The sequence below is a fragment of the Podarcis erhardii genome, assembly GCF_964252035.2.
Source record: "Podarcis erhardii genome assembly, chromosome: 1".
Lineage (NCBI taxonomy): Eukaryota > Metazoa > Chordata > Lepidosauria > Squamata > Lacertidae > Podarcis > Podarcis erhardii.
Genome location: NC_138497.1, coordinates 139357995 through 139379505, shown reverse-complemented (window position 1 = coordinate 139379505; position 21511 = coordinate 139357995). Strand labels below are relative to the sequence as shown.

General features: G+C 42.3%; 1 protein-coding gene and 1 long non-coding RNA gene across 2 annotated transcripts in view; one reads left to right on the top strand and one right to left on the bottom strand.

The window, feature by feature from the left end:
* UNC80 (unc-80 homolog, NALCN channel complex subunit) overlaps window positions 1–21511 on the top strand; it is a 162193-nt gene that overhangs the window by 55997 nt on the left and 84685 nt on the right. Inside the window, exon 21 of the mRNA XM_081879748.1 lies at window positions 1585–1720. Coding sequence (XP_081735874.1) covers window positions 1585–1720 — 136 coding nt within the window. The remainder of the gene's footprint in view (window positions 1–1584; window positions 1721–21511) is intronic.
* LOC309331076 lies at window positions 3720–6863 on the bottom strand. Its single transcript, XR_014151723.1, has 3 exons — window positions 6650–6863; window positions 5412–5539; window positions 3720–4068 (listed from the first exon to the last, which is right to left on the bottom strand). It is a non-coding gene; the product is annotated as an uncharacterized lncRNA (long non-coding RNA).

Sequence of the window (21511 nt, the reverse complement as noted above, 5' to 3'; positions counted from 1 at the left end):
GGTAGAAATCTAATAAATAAAAAAGAGTTCCTGGTTTGACTGTTGCTTCTGCCTTAAGGCAAATCACTCTATGCTGGGCTTGTTCCTCAGTCTTCAATATGTGGGTAATGATGCTGATCTGCCTTATGGGACTCTCGTAAGGATTATCGAAAGATATGTTGAAGTACTTGGAGCATTTTAAAGTACTGTATAAATGTTAAGTTTTATGATAATAATCTATTCTATTTCTTTTCAAATTTTGAACCAGTTCAATATAAACAGAAACATGTTAAAAATTGGAAACTAATGGAGTTTGAACCCTTTGGATCATTTAAATTAGAGGCGTGCCCTGGCCACCAGATTTGGTTCAGACCAAATACCGTATTTTTCGCTCTATAACACGCACCAGACCATAACACGCACGTAGTTTTTAGAGGAGGAAAACAAGAAAAAAAATATTCTAAACGAAATAGTGGATATATGATTTTTGTGGTTCATGCTGTGGCCACAGACATGTGATCTGACAGTGAGTTTGGAGTAGCCCAATGCAAAAATCCTGAGGATCCATGTGGATCCATGCTTTGTAACCACGGAGGAGGGAAGGAAGGGGAACCATGGATCCTCTGCTCACGACTGCAGCAGATCCCCCCCCCCGCCACCCGTAGGCATTCGCTCCATAACACGCACAGACATTTCCCCTTACTTTCTAGGAGGAAAAAAGTGAGTGTTATGGTGCAAAAAATACGGTATTTTAGAGGCTATGTCTTTCCCTTTTGACAGAACTGGATGGGATTTGGAGTCATACCAGCCCTTCTAGAGTGGATAAAGCTTGCCAATTTATGGGCAAATCAGCCCAGGTGCTAGGCACTGTTTGAAGCTTAATTTTGTTTAAAAAGCAGGGGGGACCCCTGAATCTCCCTGAGTGTTTTGTGGGCAAATTGGTCTGAAAATTGCAGGCATGAGAGAGATGCCCCTGGGTAAGAAACCTGCCAAATTGCAGATAAATAAGTAAAGGAGATTTGGAGCCAAACTTGATTTTAGTTTGAGAAGAACTAAAAGAGTTTTGCTTTCTGTGTAAAACATTCTCTTACTGCAAGCTTAACCTTTTAGGCATAACAGAACTCCCCTCTCTGCCCTCTCACCTCTTGATATCTTCCTTAAGCGTAGAGAGGTATGCTCAGCTCTGAAAATCTCCTCCTTCCCACATTGTTTTCCTCAGGGTAGAGACTTGAGCAAAGCTGCTCCACCTCCCCTCAGCACCCTGGTGTTTCCCCTATGTGGTAAGCTTAGAGACATAGTTTTTCTTTTAGTAGATGGTTGTCTGCAATGTTTTAATGCCAGGGTCACTGAGGCTTTACAGTTCTCTGTTTCAACTCATGCAGCCTCTTACAGATCCCCTCTTTACCTTGAACAAGCCGCAGAACAGTCCCACCTGATAAATCCCACCTGATAAATTTGCAAACACCCCTAATCTCAGTCTTTAACTGTTTCAAGCACACTGGCCATGTTCTTTATTTGAAACCTCCAGCTCTCTGGTGAAGCTTTGCTACCCTAAGTTACCTTTGTAACACTTCATTATTTTCCTTCTTTTGTTTCTCTTGGCAGGCAATTGGCATCCGTCTTAACGAACTCTGCCATAGTGAGAGTGAGAGCCCAGCCAATCTGCTGGGCCTCATTTATGATGAAGAGACCAAGCGAAGACTGAGAAAGGAGGATGAGGAAGAAGACTTTTTAGATGACAGTAAGGAGACTCCCTTTACTACAAGAACCCCCGCTTGTAAGAATCTCTGCTTTAGGAACACTTAATTCTTTTTTATTTTCCTCTTTCATTCCCTTTCCACCCAATTGTATTCCACACTTACCTCCCTTTCCCTCTCTATCTATCTGTGCCAAGATGTAACATGTCATGTAGTGGTAGCAGCAGCAAAAAGGAATTGGATCCACCGAACAAGGAGAATAAGACTTTAATTCAGTGCAGCTAGTCATGTTCAACAGATAGTGGGACTCACCTTTCCATCTGCACCCAAATATTACTTCCAGCAGGTTCAGAAGGGTCTGGATGAGCATTACAATGCAGATACAGGCATGCACCTGAACTCTTATTGGCTCTGTGTGCCATGGACCATATATCTGTGGTAGTTAGAGATGAAAGTCAAATTTGGTTTTCTTTGCATTTAAAGGTAAAGGTAAAGGACCCCTGACAGTTAAGTCCAGTCGTGAACAACTCTGGGGTTGCAGCGCTCATCTCACTTTACTGGCTGAGGGAGCCAGTGCACAGCTTCTGGGTCATGTGGCCAGCATGACTAAACCGCTTCTGGCGAACCAGAGCAGTGCACAGAAACGCCGTTTACAGGGCAGCAGCTGAAGAAGGAGCAAAAAGGGTTTTCTTGTGTGTGTGTGTTTCTTTGTGGCTGATTAGCTGCTCTCCCTGTGCAAAGGTCAGAGGGGGCAGGGTTTCTGTTGAGGCAGGTGATTAGCTGTGGGAGGAGCTTATCAGAGCTTGCAGGACAGCGGCTGAAGAAGGAGCAAAAAGGGTTTTCTCCTGTGTGTGTTTCTTGTGGCTGATTAGCTGCTCTCCCTGTGCAAAGGTCAGAGGGGGCAGGGTTTCTGTTGAGGCAGGTGATTAGCTGTGGGAGGAGCTTATCAGAGCTTGCAGCTTGTGTTTTCAGTTTCTACTCTGCTAACTATACATTGGAATCTAATCTGGATCATTATTGAGAAGGATTTCATGGCATCCACTCCCACTTGAATGTGGCTCATGCAAGACAGACACATTCTTGCTCTAGCAGGGGAGTGCGGCTACTGTATACCCTTGACCGAAGAATGGTACACTCCTTCTATCTGGGATGGTCGTCCTCTTCCACCAAGCGCACAGCTTTGGGAGGGACGCACATGGAGCGGTGAGGGAAGAAGGGGACAACCGCCTAGCCAGCCAGAACAGCCAAATCAACCCTGGTGATCAATGGGGTGACAGATGTTACAGCCAGATCGCCCTCACATCCATTCCTGCTCGGAATTTAATCTCAATTATTTACAATTTTTGTTTAATCCACAAGAAAGAAGAGCTTTTTGGCTGGCTAGGTTCAATTCTAATCCTTCTAACCTCCTTTGGGGTAGGTTTGCGGGTTTGGCAGAAGATAGGATCTGCCCATGCGATGGCCACCTGGTGGAAACACCAGCTTACATGGCCCTTAAATGCAAAATATATGATGATCTCCACCGACAGTCTATGTATTCCAACATGGAAACCAGCGACAGAGGTCATGCGCTTCTTATTACAAGGGAGAGACCAGGAGCTCACCAAGACAGTAGCTAAGTTCCTCTATTTGATTTTTTTGTTTCCAAAGTATGCTACAGGATCCTGCCCTTTCTGGAAACCCACAGATATGAGGAGGATTGCTCGCCTCTTCTGCCCTTTGGCGGGTGACTGTGCCGTTGGGGTGGTGACAAGATCGCACTGGCCTATCTATTTTAAATGTATTCTGAATGTTCTTAAGGTAAAGGTAAAGGAACCCCTGAGCATTAGGTCCAGTCGTGACTGACTCTGGGGTTGCGGTACTCATCTCGCTTTACTGGCCAAGGGAGCGGGCGTACAACTTCCGGGTCATGTGGCCAGCATGACTAAGCTGCATCTAGCAAACACCGTTTACCTTCCCGCTGGAGCGGTACCTATTTATCTACTTGCACTTTGACGTGCTTTTGAACGCTAGGTTGGCAGGAGCAGGGACCGAGCAACGGGAGCTCACCCCGTCGCGGAGATTCGAACCGCCGACCTTCTGATCGGCAAGTCCTAGGCTCTGTGGTTTAACCCGCAGCACCACCTGCTTATGTGATGCCAATAAAGGTTACTTAACTTGACTTTACATTCCTGCTCCTGCATTATGGACGACCTGAAGTTTCTGGGGAGCCTTCAAGGACAGAGCACAGTGTAACAATCTTGGGTGTGATCTGTGGGGAGCAGGGAAATACCACTCACCCTCTGCAGCTCCCTCCATTTGTGCCGTAGTGCATGCGTGGGTCACTGGAAGCCAGCTTGATCAGCTCGTTCCACTCCTTTTGCCATTCCTCTTCTGTGTAAACGAGGCCAGACTAAGGTGGTTGGAAGATGAACGGGAAGAGAGGGAAAACAGATATGTAAATCAAGGCTTCTCTCCACACTGCGAGGCTACTTTCAAGAAGTTTGCAGGGTATCGGGCGCTCCTGGAGGTTAACCGTCCAGGGTTTCTTGAATGCTCAGAGAGGATCCGGTGCTAAAGCTAGCCTGGTGTGGACATAACCGGCGCTTGGAAAACGAGGTACAACTTAGGTTAACCTTTATCGGCGAGGCTACCGTCACGTACGCCTGCCCACAAAACTGGTAAGAGCCAGTTAAGGGGGAATGTTAAGAGTTAAAAACCAGGTGAGGTACAAGGAGGGCTCTGCACGTCCAGTAATATATATATACATATATTGGTTGAGTAAGTTTTTCAAGAGTCCCATGGACTGCAATAAGATCAAACCTCTCCATTCTGAAGGAAATCAGCCCTGAGTGCTCACTGGAAGGACAGATCCTGAAGCTGAGGCTCCAATACTTTGGCCACCTCATAAGAAGAGAAGACTCCCTGGAAAAGACCCTGATGTTGGGAAAGATGGAGGGCGCAAGGAGAAGGGGACGACAGAGGATGGGATGGTGGGACAGTGTTCTCGAAGCTACGAACATGAGTTTGACCAAACTGCGGGAGGCAGTGGAAGACAGGAGGGCCTGGCATGCTCTGGTCCAGGGGGTCACGAAGAGTCGGACACAACTAAACGACTAAACAACAACAAAGTGTTTCAAAGGACTGTGTTTGGGTGAGATATGGTGGGGTGACAGGGTGGCAAGTGGTGGTTGGGGGGAGGGAAAGCAGCTCAGATGACGTGCATTTTGGCTGTGTAATGTGTTTTATAATTGAAATACAGTCGTGCCTTGTATTCCGAACGCCGCAAACCCAGAAGTGAGTGTTCCGGTTTGCGAACGTTCTTTGGAACCCAAATGTCCGATGCGGCTTCTGATTGGCTGCAGGAACTTCCTGCAGCCAATGGGAAGCCACACCTTGCTTTCCGAACGTTTTGGAAGTCGAACAGACTTCTGGAACAGATTCCGTTTGACTTGCGGGTACAACTGTACTCTTGCAGACTCTCTGGACTCTGTCCTGTAACGTGTTGCTGAATAGAGTCTGGCCGACTGGGGATTCGGTGCAAACCTCTGTCCTGAACCACCCCCACTCCCAGGGAACTTTCTCCCACAATAAGGAAGACATAAAAAACCGCTTGGGATTTGTGGACATCCCTATGTTCCAAGACATAGGAATGGGATCCTGGGCTGAGGAAGTGGAGGGTGCCAAGGAAGTGCCGGGTGCCAGTGGAGGCTGGTCGTAAGGAAACCACAAGGGCCCTGCAGGATCAGGCCTCACCTCTTTGTTCTGCTGCATCTGCTGCCACCTCCACCGCCACTTGAGGACCTCCCTTTCCATCCCTTTGTCCATGAGGGCGTAGAGGGCTTTGCGGAGCATCAGATCTCGGTCGTGAAAACCCCACATGCCTACAGGGAGGAAAGAGATTTTTTTAAAACCAAACAAGTGGTACTTAAGCTGATGCAATGAATTCATTAATTCCACCCACCCCTTGCCTTCCATGAGGATAAATATTCCCTCCCCCCCCCCAAAAAAAATTAAGGAACAATAATGCTGGAAATGTTTAATGCAACTATTCTTTACCTGGATTTTTAATATTTTAACCCACATGCAACTGCACTCACTCTACATGCCTATTTCATAGTTTTGTTTGCCATCTTTTATCATTTTCATCTGTTGCTATAATTGTTCTCTCTGTTTCATATACATTATAAGATGGGGGGGAATCTTTTACCCTCCAAAATTGCGGAAAATGTTAGCTGTCAATCATAATGCTCTTTTGAAAATATGTAGGTTTATATTTATTCATTGTCGTCCCCCACCAAAAAAAGGATGTCTCAAGACTTGTAAATTCATAAAATACAAATAGGTGGACAAATGTAACACTACATTATTTCCCCAAAGCATTAAGCACGAACAATACTGGGATGTGAATATCACAATACTGTGTGGAATCTACACACATAGAAAAAACGCTGTGAAAATGCTTTTAAAAGAAAGAAGTTTTGAAAAATGCAATGAATTTTGCATAGCTCACTGCCGCCATCTAGTGTCACATTTGTGTACTGCACTTTACAGCACATGTAAAATGTTTTATTTGCATCTGTATAGCGGAGTCCCTAGAAAACGTTCATTTTCTCTATTATGATGGCAAACATCCCTCAGCAACATTACAACGATACTGGAAATGTTGATTGTCAGTCATATACCATGCGCTGGGATATAGGTATGATAGAGAGCCTACTTATACATATACAGCGTGTAACGTAAATAAATATTTGCATGTACACACACACAGGCACACACATTCTTACATGTACATATAAACATTTATAGATGTGCTAACACACACGGTTAAGCTATGTATTAGGAGATCTGAAGTGGCTTCTCGATACCACATTCTAAATATTCTTTACTGGACTATTTTGTGGGCTCTGTGGAAGGCTCAGGGACGCTGTGTGGGCGACCCATCGCACTGGCTTTTAAAATGCACCGTGTTGGTGGCAGGGAGGTCTTACCTAGCGATGCAGTGTGGAGCAGGCAGTTCCCGTCGCCCGTCGTGGCTAAGGGGAGCAACCGCTGGCAGCTGGGATCGACATTGGCCCACCAGTTCAGACAACCTGGTCAAAAAGGTGAACAAACAGGAAGCAGTTATTTCGTGCTTTTCAAAGTTCCGGGCATTTTTGAGCCCAGCCTCTCTCTCTACAAGCCTCATGCCAACATCGGTCCACAGTTCACCAGACATTTGATGCACCAGGAGACCAGTTTTTTGCTTTGTTAGTTTCATAAAATTTACACACCACTAAAAAAACCCTCAAAGCGATTTACAAGAGATAAGGCAGTAAAATCAAGAAAGGTAAACGTCTGAGGAGCACCAAACCCCATCGCTGGATGGAAGAGGGCCCCAAAACAGAAGAGATGAAACCACATCTGAGGGGAAGCCAGAACAGTTGTGGGAACAGCAAAAAGGGTTCCAGAGATTGCGCCCCCTTTCTTGCCACTCAGAGGGGAAAATGTCTGCACAGTATTTGGAGGCGGGGAATTGGAGCAGGCCCACATCCCTGCCTTCCCGAGGAATAACAGCAGGTTATGTCAGAGGACGGCACACCTTGCGGAAATATTCTGCCTCGCAGGGCCTCTCAAAGGTCCCCGGGGGAGAAGGAACGAGGGAGCCGCCTGAACGCGTCTCCAGGCTGGTCAGGGCCTGGCTTGGCTGAAGATCGGTTTTTCCTGATATACCTCTTAAAACAACAACAACCTACAATTAAACCTGAAAGGAGGGCTGTCAGTGGATTCTAATGGGGCGAACGAAAGGAAAATGCGACCCGAGAGCCACAGGAGCTGTGACAAAGTAGGTTTTGTGGTCCAATTTCCCAACATCCACCCCCCCCGCCCCCCAAATTCAAAGCGGCAGCTATCTGCAAGGAGGGATCGGGACAATATATTTATTTATAACAATGGACTGTTCTTCCCTTCAATCCAGATAAGACTCTCCGGCTGCAATTCTGTGATATATGATAGGATATAAATATATATATGAATTAAGAGCCAGTGTGGTATCAGACTAGGATATGGGAGATCAGTGTTCAAATCCCCACCCAACCATGAAGCTCACGGGGTGTGATCTTGGGGGCTGGTCACCACCTCTCAGCCTACTTCACAGGACTGTTGTGGGGATAAAGTGAGGAGCAGGAGGAGAACCAGCCACACCACACTGGGAGGAAAAAGTGCTATATAAATGTAATCAATAAATAATAAAAGGTAAAGGTGAAGGACCCCTGGATGGTTAAGTCCAGTCAAAGGCGACTATGGGATTGTGGCGCTCATCTTGCTTTCAGGCCAAGGGAGCTTGTGTTTGTCCACAGACAGATTCCCGGGTCATGTGGCCAGCATGTCTAAACCGCTACTGGCGAACTTGCAGGGCAGCAGCTGAAGAAGGAGCAAAAAGGGTTTTCTTGTGTGTGTGTTTCTTGTGGCTGATTAGCTGCTCTCCCTGTGCAAAGGTCAGAGGGGGCAGGGTTTCTGTTGAGGCAGGTGATTAGCTGTGGGAGGAGCTTATCAGAGGTTGCAGGGCAGCGGCGCGCGCAGTTTGATCCATCTTTTAGATTTAGGGGAGCTAGTCTCAAACGTTTGTTGGGGGAGACCTAGGGTTTTTGGGGGGGGGAGTTATTTGTCCTGTCTGCACGCTTTTTATGATGGAGGACCGCTGTAGTCACCCCCAATGACACGTTTTCAAGATGGAGGGTGAGGGAACAGCTGCAGTCGCCTGCGGTTCCTGCTCAATGTTTGCCATCTTGCCAAAGGTTGCAGGCAGCTTTACCTGCAGCAATTGCATGTTGATTGCCCTCTTAGAAGACAAAGTCCAGCAACTGGAGGAACGTGTAGCTACGCTCCAAAGAATTAGAGAGCTGGAGCTCTTCTAGGAAGCAACAGAGCACACCGTCTCCACCAAGGAGGAGACAGGGGACTCCCCTGAGAAGGAGGCTAGTTCACCAACACAGGAGCCAGATATATGGAGAAACGTGACTCAAAGAAGTAGGAGGCCCAGGGTTTGCTCTGATTGTTTAGAAATACACAATCGCTTTGAGGTCCTCTCCCCTAGCATGGAAGACGAAGAGCAGACTCCATTTGAGGATCTCTCCCTCATTACAGTCGATCAGGTATATGAAGACGAGCAGCAAAGTCAGTCCTCAGGGAATGTGCAGGCGACCTTGGAACGGACAGCTCACGGAAGAACCCTGACCAGACCTAAGAGGAGGCGTGTAGTGGTGATAGGGGATTCCCTACTGAGGGGAACAGAAGCAGTGATCTGTGGGCCTGACAAGATGTCTCAGGAAGTGTGCTGTCTCCCTGGGGCTAAGATCCAAGATGTAACTGAACGACTGACAAATACCCCTTCCTCTTGGTTCATGTGGGAACCAATGACACTGCAAGCAATAGCCTCCAGAAGATCAAAAGAGACTACGAGGCTCTGGGCAGGAAATTGAAGCAATTAAATTCACAAATTGTCATCTCATCTGTCCTCCCAGTTGAACGACGTGGCCCAGGGAGAGAGGGAAAAATAGTGGAAGTGAACAGCTGGCTTCGCAAATGGTGTAAACAGGAACGGTTTGGATTCTTAGATCACGGACTGCAGTTTCTTGAAGATGGACTTCTGGCAAGCGATGGGCTGCACCTCACAACGGTTGGGAGGAATGTTTTTGCCAAAAATCTCAGAAACCTCACCAGGAGGGCTTTAAACTGGCTAATGTGGGGGAGGAAGACAGTGCTCCTGAAGGTAGGAGTCTATCAATTGATGAAGATGATCATCCAAATGTCATAGACCAAATGGAGCAAACAGCACGCAGACCTAGTGGTGGGAGGAAAAAATCCTTAAATAAGAGTCACAGGGGAATGATTAATGGACTTCAATGTCTGTACACTAATGCGCAAAGCATGGGTAATAAACAAGATGAGCTTGAGCTCTTGGTACAGCAAACTAAATATGACATAATAGGCATCACTGAAACCTGGTGGGATAAGTCCCACGACTGGAATGTAATAATGGAGGGATACAATCTATTTCAGAGAAACAGACCAGACAAGAAAGGAGGAGGAGTGGCGTTATATGTCAGGGATGTGTATACCTGTGAAGAGATCCAAGATTTAGAACCTCAAAGCCAAAGTGAGAGCATTTGGGTCAAAATTAAGGGAGAGAAGAATAACAGTGACCTCATTGTGGGAGTTTACTATAGATCCCCAAGCCAAACGGAGGACGTAGATGATGCCTTCCTGGAACAGATGGCCAAGCATGCAAAAGGAAGGGAGATAGTAGTAATGGGGTCCTTCAATTACCCGGATATTTGCTGGATGTCACAGAATCATAGAATCATAGAATCATAGAGTTGGAAGAGACCACAAGGGCCATCGAGTCCAACCCCCTGCCAAGCAGGAAACACCATCAGAGCACTCCTGACATATGGTTGTCAAGCCTCTGCTTAAAGACCTCCAAAGAAGGAGACTCCACCACACTCCTTGGCAGCAAATTCCACTGTCAAACAGCTCTTACTGTCAGGAAGTTCTTCCTAATGTTTAGGTGGAATCTTCTTTCTTGTAGTTTGGATCCATTGCTCCGTGTCCGCTTCTCTGGAGCAGCAGAAAACAACCTTTCTCCCTCCTCTATGTGACATCCTTTTATATATTTGAACATGGCTATCATATCACCCCTTAACCTCCTCTTCTCCAGGCTAAACATGCCCAGCTCCCTTAGCCGTTCCTCATAAGGCATTGTTTCCAGGCCTTTGACCATTTTGGTTGCCCTCCTCCTCCGTGAGCTGTCAAACTCAGCCAAGAGCATAAGGTCAAACAGATTCCTCACTGGCCTTGCAGACAACTTGGTTGTCCAGAAAGTGGGAGAAGCAACAAGAGGAACAGCCATTTTAGATCTGGTCCTAACCAATGTTGATGACCTGGTTAGTGGGGTAGAAGTGGAAGGATCATTAGGCGTGAGTGATCATGCTCTTCTGAAGTTTACTATACAGCGGAAAGGAGCAGCCAAGCATACTAGGACTCAATTTCTTGACTTTAAGAAAGCCGACTTCACAAAACTTAGGGAAGTGCTGGGTGAGATCCCATGGACAGTAATACTAAAAGGAAAGGGAGTTCATGATGGCTGGGAGTTTGTTAAGAGGGAGATAGTAAAATAACAACTTCAGGCAATACCAATGAGACGGAAAGATGGAAGGTGCCTAAAGAAGCCAGGGTGGCTATCTAAAGAACTTTTAACTGAGTTAAGATTAAAAAAGGATGTGTACAAAAAATGGAAAGGGAGGGAAACCACCAAAGAGAAATTCAAACAAATAGCCAGCACGTGTAGACACAAAGTCAGAAAAGCTAAAGCACAGAATGAACTCAGGCTTGCTAGAGAGGTTAAAAGCAACAAAAAAGGCTTTTATGGGTATGTTCGTAGCAAAAGGAAGAACAAATAAACAGTGGGGTCACTCAGAGGAGAAGATGGTGAAATGCAAACAGGGGACACAGAAAGGGCTGAACTCCTCAATGCCTTCTTTGCCTCAGTCTTCTCTGATAAAGAAAACAATGCCCGACCTGAAGAACTTGGAGCAAATGATTCCGCAGAGGAAACACAGCCCAGAATAACTAAGGAGATAGTACAAGAATACTTGGCTAGTCTAGATGTATTCAAGTCTCCAGGGCCAGATGAACTGCATCCAAGAGTATTAAAAGAACTGGCAGATGTGATCTCAGAACCACTGGCAGTCATCTTTGAGAATTCCTGGAGAACAGGCGAAGTCCCGGCAGACTGGAGGAGGGCAAATGTTGTCCCTATTTTCAAAAAGGGGAAAAGAGAGGACCCAAATAATTACCGCCCAGTCAGTCTGACATCAATACCAGGGAAGATTCTGGAGCAGATCATTAAGCAAACAGTCTGTGAGCACCTAGAAAGGAATGCTGTGATCACCAATAGTCAGCATGGATTTCTGAAAAATACGTCATGTCAGACGAACCTGATCTCATTTTTTGACAGAATTACAACCCTGGTAGATGAAGGGAATGCAGTGGATGTAGCCTACCTTGATTTCAGCAAGGCATTTGACAAGGTGCCCCATGATATTCTTGTAAAGAAGCTGGTAAAATGCGGTCTTGACTATGCTACCACTCAGTGGATTTGTAACTGGCTGACTGACCGAACCCAAAGGGTGCTCATCAATGGTTCCTCTTCATCCTGGAGAAGAGTGACTAGTGGGGTGCCACAGGGTTCTGTCTTGGGCCCGGTCTTATTCAACATCTTTATCAACGACTTGGATGATGGACTCAAGGGCATCCTGATCAAATTTGCAGATGACGCCAAACTGGGAGGGGTGGCTAACACCCCAGAGGACAGGATCACACTTCAAAACGACCTTGACAGATTAGAGAACTGGGCCAAAACAAACAAGATGAATTTTAAAAGGGAGAAATGTAAAGTACTGCACTTGGGCAAAAAAAATGAGAGGCACAAATACAAGATGGGTGACACCTTGCTTGAGAGCAGTACATGTGAAAAGGATCTCGGAGTCTTGGTTGACCACAAACTTGACATGAGCCAACAGTGTGACACGGCAGCTAAAAAAGCCAATGCAATTCTGGGCTGCATCAATAGGAGTATAGCATCTAGATCATGGGAAGTAATAGTGCCACTGTATTCTGCTCTGGTCAGACCTCACCTGGAGTACTGTGTCCAGTTCTGGGCACCACAGTTCAAGAAGGACACTGAGAAACTGGAACGTGTCCAGAGGAGGGCAACCAAAATGGTCAAAGGCCTGGAAACGATGCCTTATGAAGAACGGCTAAGGGAGCTGGGCATGTTTAGCCTGCAGAAGAGGAGGTTAAGGGGTGATATGATAGCCATGTTCAAATATATAAAAGGATTCCTTCCAGTAGCACCTTAAAGACCAACTAAGTCAGTTCTTGGTATGAGCTTTCGTGTGCATGCACACTTCTTCAGATACGAAGAAGTGTGCATGCACACGAAAGCTCATACCAAGAACTGACTTAGTTGGTCTTTAAGGTGCTACTGGATGGAATTTGTTTTGTTTTGACTATGGCAGACCAACACGGCTACCTATCTGTATATAAAAGGATGTCACATAGAGGAGGGAGAAAGGTTGTTTTCTGCTGCTCCAGAGAAGCGGACACGGAGCAATGGTTCCAAACTACCAGAAAGAAGATTCCACCTAAACATTAGGAAGAACTTCCTGACAGTAAGAGCTGTTTGACAGTGGAATTTGCTGCCAAGGAGTGTGGTGGAGTCTCCTTCTTTGGAGGTCTTTAAGCAGAGGCTTGACAACCATATGTCAGGAGTGCTCTGATGGTGTTTCCTGCTTGGCAGGGGGTTGGACTCGATGGCCCTTGTGGTCTCTTCCAACTCTATGATTCTATGATTCCCACCGGAGCGGTACCTATTTATCTACTTGCACTTTTTTGGCATTCTTTCAAACTGCTAGGTAGGCAGGAGCTGGGACTAAGCAATGGGAGCTCACCCCATCACAGGGATTCAAACTGCCAACCTTCTGATTGGCAAGCCCTAGGCTTTGGAGTTTAGACCACATTTAAAGGTGATTTTCCTTAATTTGTACTTTCCAAAAAAAATGTGAACACAGCCAACTTCCAAGATTCACACTTCTCTTAATTTCGCAATAAAAGCCAAGTAGTCGGTACAGAAATACGTTTGCCAGGGTAAAGTGTGCATAAAAATGCATATAGCATAAAAAGTATTATATTAGGGGAAATTGCATAGAAATGTGTGTGTGCTTGGAAAAATTTGCACTAATGTGCTGGTGCAGTTTCATGTGGACTTTAGTGGGGGGAAATCCACAAACTGCCATGGAAATAAGATGAACTTGTTACTGGAAAAGTGAGAAAAAGAGAAAGATTTACCCATCTCTGATGGTATTACACATTAGTTGCATGAAGAAGGTCTGATGTTCTGTTCTGGCATTGACATTTACAATAATTTCACATGGCAATGCCTGGAAATACCATTTTTGTGCCTGAGAACTTGGAGAGCTGCTGCCAGTCAGAGTACATCAGGGATGGGGAACCAGCTTCCATCAGCCCCATCTTGCATGGCAATGGCCAGGGATGGTGGGAGATGCAGTTCAACAATATCTGGAGGATCTTAGATTCCCCACCGCTGGAGTGGACAGTAATGGTTTAGATAGACTAATGACCTTACTCAACAGAAGGCAACTTTTTATGTCCAGCGCTGATTCTGGATGTGGTTCTCCTTGAATTGAATTGACCAACCATGAATAAAACTGACTGAACTCTGTTAGCTTTTGGGTGACTGTTTGCCAGGTTGTTTTGATGGTCCTCCTTTCAAAAACACTGGTCATGTTTTATGTATGTAGTCCATATATAGTGAAAGTGGGCAAATAAGTATTTAATTAATTACATACAAAGATCCTGATCCTGAAGGGAACCTGCTGAGATTTTTAGTCAGTTTCCTCTGTTGCGTCCAAAAGTGTACACCGACCAGATCCTTACAGGTGCTCCCTTAGAAGCCACAACTGTGACAAACTTATGACAGATCTGCAGAAACTATTAGTTCTTAACTGAGACAATGTCATGTTAAAAACTATAAGTGGAACCTTAATGCTATAAATTATGTGGATGAGATAGCCTTCCAGATATAAGATAGTATTCATCTCCATTCCCTTAATATTTACACACCAGAACCAAAACTAAATGGAAATTAGGTTAGTGTAAACTAGATATCAAATGTTTTTTTTTTATTCTTTTTATTAAGTTTCAGTTACAACAAAAGCGTTAAACAAAAAAAGAAGAAAAGAAAAAAAGAAAAGAAAAACGAGCACACATGACAAAAACAGTTTCAGACATAAAGTTTGACTTCCTTGCCTCCCGATTTCGGGCTTCTTAATATCAAACTCCATTTTCTGCAGCTGGTAATTATAACTGATTTACACATCGTAAGTTTTATAACAGACCTGCTATAGTTTTTAAGTTTCTATGATTTCCTTCAATATAAGCCATAAATTTATTCCAATCGCCAATAAACTTTGTATTTTTTTGGTTTCTAATTTTTTGTGTCATTTTTGCTAATTCAACAAATTCAAATAATCTTGATCGCCACTCCCTCACCGTTGGTAAATTTGTACTTTTCCAATTTTGTGCAATTAGTATTCTGGCCGCTGCTGTCGAATATTGAAACAAAATCTTGTCTTCTTTTTTAATTTCATCCCCAATTATTCCTAGTAAAAAGGCCTCTGGTCTTTTAGGGAAGGTATATTTAAATATTTTTTTTAACTCATTGTAAATCAAATCCCAAAATTTCTTCACTTCCTCACACGTCCACCACATATGGAAGAAATTGCCTTCTTTTATTTTGCACTTCCAGCAGGCCTTATTTCCTGTTTTACACATCTTTCCTAATTTTACTGGTGTGATGTACCACCTATAGATCATCTTTTCCAAATTTTCTCTAAGTGCGACACTTGCCGTAAATTTTATTCCGTCATTCCATAATTTTGACCATTTTTCATACTCTATATTATATCCCAGGTCCATTGCCCATTTTGTCATAACCTCCTTTATTTCCTCATCTTTGGTGTCCCATTCCAATAGTATATCATACATTTTAGATAGTAACTTAGTTTTACCTTCAATTATTTCTATCTGAAATTTGGATTTCTTTTCATTCATTCCTACTTTTTTATCTTCCGTCCATATTGCGTTTATTTGATGGTATTGTAGCCAGCCTGTTAGTTTTCCTTTCAAATCTTCGTATGGTCTCAGTTTCCAGCCGCCTTCAGATCTTATCAGTAGGTCTTCATATGTCAATCTTTGTCCTTCCATATTTGCTTTTTTAATTATTAAAATATCCGTTGGGGACAACCACCAGGGTATTTTCCATTCTAAAAGTTTTTTATTTTTCTCCCAAACTTCATATAGTGGTCCTCTAATAATATGGCTTGAAAACCCTTTGTGTACTTTTTCTTTATTTAACCACAAGTAGGCATGCCAACCGAACCTATTGTTGAACCCTTCTAGGTCTAATAGATCGGTATTTTCTAGGGTTATCCAATCTTTGATCCAACAAAGGCAGGCGGCCTCAAAGTATAGTTTTAAATTTGGGACTGAGAATCCCCCTCTTTCTTTTCGATCTGTGAGTAATTTAAATCTGATTCTCGGCCTTTTCCCCTGCCATATAAATTTTGAAAGGGTTTTCTGCCAATCCTTAAATATTTTGAGACCTCTAATCACTGGGATGTTTTGGAACAGGAACAACATTTTGGGGAGTACATTCATTTTTATTGCCTCCTTCCTACCCATCCACGAAAGTTTGACTCTATTCCAAATGTCTAAGTCTTTTTTAATTTCTTTCCATGTTGTCAAATAATTGTTTTGGATTAAATTTATATTTTTTGTAGTTAGCCAGATTCCTAGATTTTTTTTTTTTTTTAGTCACCTTAATTCCATTCTGAATCTCTAATTTTTCTCTTTCTTGCTTTCCCAGATTTTTGGTCATCATTTTTGTCTTTAGTTTATTAAATTTAAAACCGGATAGTTTGCCATACTCTTCTAATATTGCCAGCGCTTTGTTGACACTTTTTTGCGGCTCTTCCAAGGATAACATCAAATCGTCTGCATAGGCTTTTAATTTATATTCCTTTATTCCTACTTTGATCCCTTGAATCTCTTGTGTTGCTCTTATTTTATTCGTGATCACCTCTAGTACCATAATAAACAAAAGCGGGGAGAGAGGGCATCCCTGTCTTGTTCCTTTTTCGATTCTAAATGTATTTGTTAAGTTATTATTTATAATCAATTTGGCAGTTTGGTTCGAATATACTGCCTCTATGCCTTTCATAAACTCGCCCTCTATCCCTGCTTTCTCCATACTTTTTAGTAGGAACAACCATGAAACATTATCGAAGGCCTTTTCCGCATCGATGAAAATTAACGCCGCAGGTACCTCATTCTTAGTCTCCAAATATTCAATTATATTTATAGTATGTCTTACATTATCTTTCAGAAACCTATTTGGGAGGAATCCTGCTTGGTCTTTATGAATTAAATTTACTAAACACTTTTTCAGTCTATTTGCCATAACCTCTGCGAAGATTTTGTAATCGTTATTTAATAATGATATAGGCCTGTAGTTCTTAATGTTTAATTTATCCGTATCCGGTTTGGGGATCAACGTAATATGAGCCTCTCTCCATGACTCTGGTACCTTTCCTCCTCTTAGAATATTATTCATGATATCTCATAGCACTGGCATTAGTTGGTTCTCAAATACTTTGTAATATTTGGCAGACAGTCCATCCGTTCCCTGGGCCTTCCCTATTTTCATTTTTCTTATCGCATTCTGGATCTCTTCTGTTTTTATAGATTTGTTTAATTGAGCTCTTTCTTCCTTTGTTATGGTCTTCCCACTGCAGTCTTCTAAGTATTTTTCTATTTGAGTTAAATCTTCATCTTCTTTTTTATACAATTTCTCATAAAATTTGAGGAAATTTTCCTTTATTCCTTTTGGGTCTTCTATCAATTGTTCCCCTATTTTTATCTTATTTATCACATTTTGTTTTTGCCTTCTTCGCAGTTGCCAAGCCAATAGTTTACCCGTTTTGTTAGCTGATTCAAAATATTTTTGCTTCATTAACTTAATTTTCCATTCGATTTCTTGATTTGTTAACATTGAATATTGTGTTTGTAATATTTTTATTGTTTGTATGTTTTGTTCGTCTTTCGGGTTTGTTATCAGTTTTTTCTCGCAATCTCTTAGCTGACTGAGGATTTCTTCTTTCTTTTGTTCTCTTATTTTCCTCTTATAGTTATTTTGCTGGATGAAGAAACCTCTTAAGACTGCCTTGCTTGCATCCCAAACTACTTCTATACTTGTTTCTGTATTGAGATTCAGATCGAAATAATCTTTTAACGTGACTTTGGCCTTTTCAATAACTTCTTCACTATCCAGTAAATATTCATTCATTCTCCATCTGTGGTGCACCTTTTATTTCCAGCATTATCGAATTATGGTCAGAGAGTGTTCTCGGTTGGATTTCACATTTTGCGGTTCTTAAAGTAAGTTCTCTTGAGATCCAGATTTGATCGATTCTGCCCCAACTTTTGTGTGTTTCTGAGAAAAAGGTGAATTGCTTCTCTGTTGGATGTTTGTGTCTCCAGATGTCTGTTAAGTCCAGATTTTCCTCCAAATCCTCAAAGGATCTTGGCAGTTTCCCTTGGTTACGCTTTTTCTTTTCTGTCTGTCTGTCAATTTCTGGTGCCGGCACTCCATTAAAGTCTCCCAGTAATATCGTCCTGTTACCTTCTAACTCTAGTAAAACTTGCTCTAATTTCTTAAAAAATTCCAGTTTGTTCGAATTCGGGGCATATATATTTATCACATTGAATTTTTCACCCTGGAAGTTAATTTGCACCCCCAGTATCCTCCCTTCGTCATCTTTATAAATCAGTTTAGGTTCCCATTTTTCATTGACATGTGATACTACTCCTCTTTTTTTCCTGCTATGGAATTTATAAATTCTACTCCCAGTTTTTTGTTTAACAAAATGTGTTTATGCTTTTTGGTCATGTGTGTCTCCTGTATACAGATTAAATCAAGTTTCTTTCTTTTCAAGACATTCACAATTTAATTCCTTTTGGTTTTTTTCATTCACACCATTTACATTCCATGATAAAATTTTCAGATTCATTATTATGTTTACTTTCCGCTAAACCAATAATTATCAATTTAAATTCGAGTAGTTTTGTTTTCTGTTTCCTCTTCTTCTTCTTCCTCTTCTCCTTCCCTTCTTTTTTCTTCCTGTTCTCTTCCTCTCTCTCTTCTTCTTCTCTCTCCTAGGTCTCCATTTCTCCCTCCATATCTCTCCTCCACCTTCCCGAGGTCTTTTTCATATCTACGCAAAAATTTACCCACTTCCTGGCTCTCAGTAATCTTAAATCTTTTATCTTTATAGAAAAAGGAAATCCCTTCAGGGAATTCCCATCTGTGTTGTATACCGTTCTTTTTTAGAACACTTACTAACTGTTTGTAACCTTCTCTTTTGCGTAGAAGTCTGGTTGGTATTTCTTTAAAGATAATAATTGGTCTGCCTTCAATTATTAATTTCTTTTGATAGCTTTCTCTTAAGATTATATTTCTCATCTCTATCGACTTAAATATAACTAAGCAATCTCCTGGAACTTTTTTCGATTTTGCTTGTTTGGACCTTATTTTTATTCTAAAGGCATTTTCTATCGTATGTGCAATCTCCTCTTCCTTCAGTTCTAACCATTTCGCCAATTCTTTAATCATTTTTTCTTTGATGTTCTCGTTAAATTCTTCTCCTACTCCTCTGAACTTTAAATTTAACTGTTTTTGTTTCATTTCCATCATTGCCAAATTATCCAGAATTTGGTCTTGGCTCCTATTCAGTTCTCCAAGATCCTCTTTTATTCTATCTGTCTCTTCCCTCTGTTCTTTCATCTCTCTCTGTGTGTGTTTTTTGTTTGAGTCTTCTAGAATCTTTGATCGAACCGTTAAGTCTTTTATTTTACTTGACAGTTCACCTACTGCTCCCTCTATCTTCTTATCAATCAACTCATGCATCTCTCCTAACTTTTTCTTCATATGGATTTCATTCTGTTTAAATTCCTCCTTTATTTTTAACCATAGGATGTCTAGGTCTTTAATTTCTTCTTGCCGAGATGCTTTCCTCTCTGATGGTGTTCCTCCTATCTTTTTTCCATTCTTTGCAGACATTTTTCCCATTTCTACTCTCTCTCCTTTTTTTATCTTTAATTTCTATACATATATATTTATTTATTTATTTTTATTTTTGAAAATTTAATTTCCTGTACTGTTTATACTCTCCCCTAGAGGGCGCACAATCTTGGCAGATTTTAATTAATTATCAAAGAATAAATACAATGGTGTTCACTTAATCCGTCTATATCCAATTTTTACCAATTGTAAACCAGCAGAGAGATGTGGAGTAATTCTATAATTCTAACCAATCAAATTTCCCCAGTCCCTTAAATTTCTCCTAATGTATCAAAATATTATTTACACTTTACATTTATAAATTTTCCAAGTCAAAATCCATAATTTCAAATGTCAATTAAATTCTTGAGATTCCGTACCTACTTAATTCATTTACAGTCCAAACGTTTCAGTACATAATCAATATTTAGACTTATTAGAAATGTAAGGGTAAAGGTCCTATAATAAGGCCATTAGAGAATTACCAGTCTTAAAGGGAACCTTTGTAAACGAGGAAAAAATAAACAAAGAAGACAGGAGGGTCATAGGTTTAACCTGTATCCAACTTCTGTTTTAAATAAGGACAGTTTATTTTTCCTTTTGTTCGATCTTCAGCCACTTGGTTGGCTTAATCCAGTTCAAAGGAGTATAAGCAATGTTTGATGATCTATCTAAGTAAGGTTCTTTCTATATCTAACAAAAGATAAAAAATAAAAAAGAATAAAAGATAAAAAGGGAAAAGTTGGGGAAGAAAAAGGAGGCAGAAAGTTCCAAAAATTCCAAAGCTCCAATACAATCCAGGGATAGTCCGTGGAAATGAATAAGTTCCAAATTCTAAGCTTTCCGGCCACTTGCTGAGTTATTCCGATAGAAAGCTGTGTTAGAAAGAGAGTCCGGGGGTCCAAACTTAGACCTTATCCATCAGGTGGGGGGGGTATATGCCTCTGATCCCACCTCTCTTTAAACTCAGTTCGTGAGTAATTCAGGTTCCAGAAATTCCAGACCCTTGAACGTACGGAATATTCCAGAAACTAGTCCGGTCACTCAAGATGATTGACCTAATAGGGGTGTTAGTAAGACCGTATAAGCTCAGTTCGTAAAAAAATCCCCAACCAATTAATAATGAAAAATAAGGGGGGGAAACCAGAAAAAAAGAGACCAAAATTCCAAATTCTTTTAAGAGGAGGAGGTTAGAGTCCAGAGTTGAGGTTTGGGGGGAAAAGGAATAATTACTTGCTCAAACTATGATATAAACAGTCCTAAATTTGGAGCAGAGAGAGTAATGAGCGGGGATTTTTTTTTTTTCTTCAGCACCTTTGAAGCCTTTGCGTTTATTCCGTCTTTTTTCTCCTCTCCCCTCTTTCTCCTTTATATTTTCGTCTTGTGTTAAGGCTTCAGCGTTTCTTGTAACCACTCAGTTTAATTCTTCCCCTTATTCTTTAGTACTCTCCAAAGAAAATACAAAGTCTCTAAAGGTTTTTTTCTTTCCACTACTTTTATTTTACTTTGTTTCCTTTGCCTCGCTTAGTTACTGCTGAGGACTTTCACTTCTCTGTTTCTACAGCGAGTGGGTGGTCATTTCCTTGTTTCGCTCTTACGACTTTAGATCCAGCGCCATTTTAGCTCCGAAAAACAGGTCGGGCTCCTTATTTAAATCCTTTTACATCCAGAGCTTCCTTAGTGTATAGTTCATAATTTTTAGCTCAAGATTGATCCCAAAACACTAAGGTTTCTGCTCTTAAAGTTACGGAGGTTTGTCACCTTTCCAGTGAGAGCTGGAGGCATCGCCACACGGGGTCCGCAGAGCTTACCGTTCGCGTTTCTCAGTCCCGTCGCTCCCGAGTCTCTCCAAAAAAAGAAAAAACCCGAAGGAACGTCGGAACCACTCCAACGCTGCTGGTTAGCGTTTCCCTCAAGGGGGCCCCCCTTGAGATTTCAGGGTTGCAGTGCCTTTGCGTTGCCCCAAAAACTCCCATGCGGCTCGGAAAAGCCCTTCAGCGGCTTCTCCACGCTCCCTTACTGCTTGCGATCCAAACCGGAAGTCTAGATATCAAATGTTCATGTGTTCATTGCATTAAAAACATGGAAAACAGGACATCGTATAACGCAGTGT